The sequence below is a fragment of the Henckelia pumila genome, chromosome 1 (assembly GCF_033568475.1).
Source record: "Henckelia pumila isolate YLH828 chromosome 1, ASM3356847v2, whole genome shotgun sequence".
NCBI lineage: Eukaryota > Viridiplantae > Streptophyta > Magnoliopsida > Lamiales > Gesneriaceae > Henckelia > Henckelia pumila.
In genome coordinates, this window is record NC_133120.1 from 51,755,616 (window position 1) to 51,761,149 (window position 5,534).

General features: G+C 43.7%; 1 protein-coding gene across 1 annotated transcript; it reads left to right on the top strand.

The window, feature by feature from the left end:
* Positions 1 to 1,048: 1,048 nt before the first annotated feature.
* Positions 1,049 to 1,717, top strand: LOC140862533 (uncharacterized). Its single transcript, XM_073265561.1, has one exon. The coding sequence runs from the start codon at positions 1,049 to 1,051 to the stop codon at positions 1,715 to 1,717; it is 669 nt and encodes a 222-aa protein (XP_073121662.1).
* Positions 1,718 to 5,534: the final 3,817 nt, after the last annotated feature.

The following is a 5,534-nucleotide window of genomic DNA, read 5'->3' on the forward strand; positions in this document are numbered from 1 at the left end:
CAGGTGGGGCAGGACCGAGTCAGAGATCGCATGGCTAGGTGGATGAGTTGATAGAGTGAGGCCTTGTTATTGTAGAAGTCGAATTTGAAATCGAACTTAGATTGTATTCGACTCGATTTGTATTTTGGATTTTGGAACTTAGAATTGATGCATGTTCTACTCTTTCTTGTAATTGAATACTTCGTTGTTGGAAAAGTGTTAGTTGGATCATGTCGGAGCCTTTTCGGGTGTTGGATTGCACTTTTGGAGCCTTATTTTGAGCAAAAACAGCAGGCCATGCGCTCCCGCGCCTGGTGAGGAGCGCCCACGCGTTCTGCTCCCTTTCTCGGAGGCCCGGGCAGGTCTGTTTGCGCGCCCGCGCCTCGGGTGGCGCGCCCACGCGTCACCCGGTGTAAAAAAAAAAAAAAATTGCTTTATCTCTTGGATCTTTGGATGTCTATTGATAGGATTAATTCTTGATTAGATGATTAGAATCGGGGTCTCACACTAGATATGCATGTGTTTATTCTTGGGACATGTTAAGATTATCTATGCAATTTTTCAGATTTGAAATAGCCCTAGAAACTTTGATCTTTGTTGTAGCCTTTGGTAATTTTTGTAAATTTCTGCACCAACCCTTCTTGGTAGAATGAGTATAACGTTTTACTGAGACTTTCGATTAGGGTGAGGTGTGTGGCATTGGAAAGATAAGACAAAGATCTACAACTGTTATGTTTATCATTTTTCCAGATTCTGTCCGAAACCCATGCGCAGGCGCGCCTGAAGAGGGGCGTGGGCGCGCATGGGGGCCTGAAAAAAAAAATTTGTTTTTTTTTCTGCGACGTGATTTTGCGTCGCCAAATGTATGTTTTTGAGTTGCCAAATGTTTTGGATTATTTTCGTTAATGATGCTTATTCATTAATTGCCCCTTAAGATGAGATTAACGCCCAAGGTCCCCACAGCATGAGTAGCATAAGGGATTTCTGGGTAATAGTATTGCTATGAATTATGGGTTTAATTAATTGTTCTTAAGTTGTATGCTCATTGGGAAATTTTTTGAGTGCAGGGATGATTCTCATTAGAGGTAATGCTACATATGCGTTGCTAGACTCGGGAGCTACGCATTCATTTATCTCTCAAGAATTCGTTATGCGGGTAGGCATCATACCCGAGGATGCTGATACGGGCTATGATGTTACCTTGCCATCTGGCGAGATTCTTACTACCTCCAGTATACTTAATGGAGTGGAGTTGGAGCTTCAGGTGAATCTGATTAGAGCCGATCTAGTGGTTCTACCGATGTCCAGATTTGATCTCATTCTTGGCATAGATTGGTTATCAGTTAATGGAGCTTCGATAGATTTTTGGAGACGGACAGTTTCAGTGAATCCGTCCAACGAAGATTCTTTTATATTCCTTGTAGCAAAGAACAGTGGTGCTTTGCATGTCATATCTTATGTGCGTGCGAAGAAGTTACTACAAAAGGGTTTCCAGAGATTTCTTGCCAGTATAGTGGTTGCAGTGGGCAAGCCATCTTCTAGACCTATTGCAGATGTGGACATTGTTCGTGACTTTGCGGATGTTTTCCCGGATGATGTAGTACGAATTCCACCAGTCAGAGAAGTGGAGTTCAGTATTGAGTTGTTGCCAGGTAATGTGCCTATTTCTAAGGCACAGTATCGTATTGCTCCCACTGAAATGAAAGAATTGAGGGATCAGATACAGGAGCTTATATAGAATGGCTTTATTCGCTCCCAGTGTATCACCTTGGGGTTCGTCGGTATTATTTGTGAAGAAGAAAGACGGCAACATGAGGCTATGTATTGACGATCAAGAGCTGAACAGAGTCACAGTGAAGAATAAGTATCCACTGACGATGATAGATGATTTATTTGATCAGTTGCAAGGAGATTCGGTGTTTTCTAAGAACGATCTGCGATCGGGATATCATCAGTTACGAGTCAAAGAGGAGGATGTGTCCAAGACTGCTTTTCGGACACGTTATGAGCATTACGAGTTTATGGTAATGCCGTTTGGCCTGACTAATTCTCCAGCAGTTTTCATGGATATCATGAACCGTGTCTTTAGGTCGTATCTTGATCAGTTCGTCATCGTCTTCATCGACGATATTCTGATATATTCGAGGAGCTTGGAGGAGCATAGACAACACTTGCAGACAGCTTTACAATCTTTGAGGGAGCAGAAATTGTATGCGAAATACAACAAGTGTGAGTTTTGGCTTGATTAGGTGGCATTCTTGGGCCACAATGTTTCTAAGGAGGGCATAGCAGTGGATCCATCAAAAGTTGATGCTGTTCAGAGTTGGGGGATTCCGAAGAATGCTTCTGAGATACGCAGCTTCTTGGGTTTAGCCGGATATTATCGGAAGTTCATCGAGGGTTTCTTTTCCATAGCAGTACCCTTGATAACACTGACCAAGAAGAACGCCAAGTATGTTTGGAGTCCCGAGTGTCAGAGGAGCTTTGATCAGTTTAAGGAGACACTTACTTTTGCATCGGTGTTGGTGATGACAGTGGATCATGAGGAGTTTGTAGTGTATACTGATGCGTCTAAGATGGGCTTAGGCACTGTTCTTATGCAGAAGGGTAAAGTGATTGCCTATGCATCGAGACAGTTGAAGATTCATGAGCAGAACTATCTGACGCATGACTTGGAGCTTGCAGTTGTGGTATTTGCACTCAAGATTTGGAGGCACTACTTGTACGGTGAGAAGTGAAAGATTTTCATCGATCACAAGAGTCTTAAGTACTTCTTCACTCAGAAGGAGTTGAATATGAGACAGCGCCGGTGGTTGGAGTTGGTTAAGGACTATGACTGTGACATTAGCTACCACCCGGGTAAAGCTAATGTAGTAGTCGATGCTTTGAGTTGGAAGACATTAGTGTTATCTTGTGTGTCAGCTCAGCAACCTCTACAGACTAAGATCCAGAGGTTTGACTCAGAGATCAAATCCAGTGGGAACGCACTGATTTTATCCGCACTGATAGTGCAGCCGACTCTTCACGATCAGATTCGAGAGGGGCAGTCCACTGATGAGCAGTTGCAGCGCATGAAGCGGAAGGACAAGTCAAAGGATAGTCTTCTTTATAGAGTTGATGATGGCATTTTTTGATACAGAGGACGTATGTGGGTGCCGAGTACTGATCAATTTAGAGCAGACATCATGTCAGAGGCACACGCATCTCCGTATTCCATCCATCCCGAGAGTACGAAGATGTACCAAGATTTGAGGACCTTATATTGGTGGCCGGGTATGAAGAGGGATATTGGTCAATTTGTTTCCGATTGTTTGACTTGTCAGCAAGTCAAGGCAGAGCATCAGCGACCAGCGGGGTTGCTACGACCACTTCCCATGTAGTAGCCCGTACCCAGTTTTAGTAAGAAATTGCTAATTAAATCGATAAACATGATTAATGGAACTCTTAATGGATTAACGGAGTCCGGGATTAGACCCGGAATGATCAGAAATGGTCCGGAGGGTCAGGTGGAACGGACGCAACGTCCGGGGATCGGACGCAACATTAGTGCCATCAGTATTGCATCACTGCTTACGCACTTGATGGGACATCAGGAAGAAAGGAAGCAACAATGGTGAACGGACGCAACGTTTGTCAGGAAGAACGGACGCAATGTTGAGGAACAGACGTTCCATTCATGGTCTATAAATAGAGGTGCCGAGATTCATTTCAAAGCACACCATTCACCTCTTCTCTCTCGATTCCTTAGTCTTCTAGCTCAGATCTAGGGAATTCTAGGCATCCCATTGGGAATCCGGAAGAGGCATAGCGATCCAGGCGTCATAGCGGAGCTGTGGCCTAGTTTTGAGGCAATCGACAGCAAAGGGATAACGACGGACGAAGGTATAGCTTTTGCTTCCTAAAAATATTTAGGAGTATGCAATAGCTTAGTTAAGGCTTTTAGAGCACTATAATGATAGTAGTATCATCTGGCAGTGTAGTGCGGATTATAGGCGTGGACCTAGAGCTGGTAGCACTTTCCTTGTAGTGACCCATACCTGGATCACCTACTAACAGAACTTAGGCATGTAATTAAATTAATTAAATAGAAATCAGAATTAAATTGCGAAAACCAAAAATATTATACAATCCCAAGGAAAGGAATCTGTAAATATCCGAATAGTTTATACAACCAAATCGAAAGCTGAATCAACCCAATAACAACAGTAAAAGAAAACTAGACGAAGCTCCAGCTGGCTGACTACTGCCTAGCCCCTCTTGGATCCACCCACCTCGTCCAGTCGCAAACCTGCCCCAAGGAATAGGGTATCCAGAAACACAGAGTACGAGACGTGAGCATAAAACGCTTAGCACGAGAGTATGAGTATACATGCATGCAAGTGAACTCCCTGAAACTCGAGGTCAAGGATCAGATAACAAATACAGACCGGGCCCTGGTATGTAGCACGTTGTGCCGTCGCTTCAGGAGGTGGCTCACATACCGAAAATACCAGTGGATACGCGGGACCCAAATCGATGGAAGTCCATCCACTTACAGGATAGGGTAAACCCTACTAATAGACATCTCAATAGAGATAGCTCAAGATGTAAATGTATGCAGCATAAAATCATGTCATATAAATCTTGCAGTCACATAATACATGCATACTCAGTCAGGATATCTCGAACAGTACTTTCGTACCTCAAATACTAGGCGTACTCTACCAGCTCTAGGTCTACGCCTATAATCCGCACTACACTGCCAAAGGATACTAATATTATTAAAGTGCTCTAAAAGCCTTAACTAGGCTATTGCATACTCCTAAATATTTTTAGGAAGCAAAAGCTAAACCTTCGTCTGTCGTTAGCCCTTTGCTGTCGATTGCCTCAAAACTAGGCCACAGCTCCGCTATGACGCCTGGATCGCTATGCCACTTCCGGATTCCCAATGGCACGCCTAGAATTCCCTAGATCTGAGTTAGAAGGCTAAGGAATCGAGAGAGAAGAGATGAAAGGTGTGCTCAAATGTGAGCCTCGGCACCCCTATTTGTAGACCACGAACAGAACGTCTGTTCCTCAACGTTGCGTCCGTTCTGCCGGACGAACGTTGCGTCCGTTCACTATCGTTGCTTCCAATGGTGCCAATGTCACATCAAGTACGTAAGCAGTGACGCATTTCTGATGGCACGAACGTTGCATCCATTTCTAGAACGTTGCTTTCGTTCTGCCTAACCCTCTAGACCATTTCTGATCATTCTGGGTCTAATCCCGGGCTCCATTAATCCATTAGAAGTCTCATTATTCATGTTTATTGGATTAAATAACATTTTATCACTAAAACTGGGTTCGGGCTACTAAGTACTGAATTTTAAACAAGATGCTGAAACATTCTTTTATTCAAATTGCAAAATTTACAGTGTTTACAACTGAATACAATTCGAAAATGAAATCAAAATAACTCAGGATGTTCTGTGCGCATCCTGCTTTTGAGCTCCCAAGTGGCTTCTTCAGTGTCTCGGCGCTGCCACTGAACTAATACCAGGGGAATGACTTTATTCCGCAAGACCTTATCCTTA

Excerpts from the sequence above, each read along its gene's own strand:
- LOC140862533 (XM_073265561.1), top strand. The coding sequence starts at position 1,049 with ATGATTCTCATTAGAGGTAATGCTACATATGCGTTGCTAGACTCGGGA.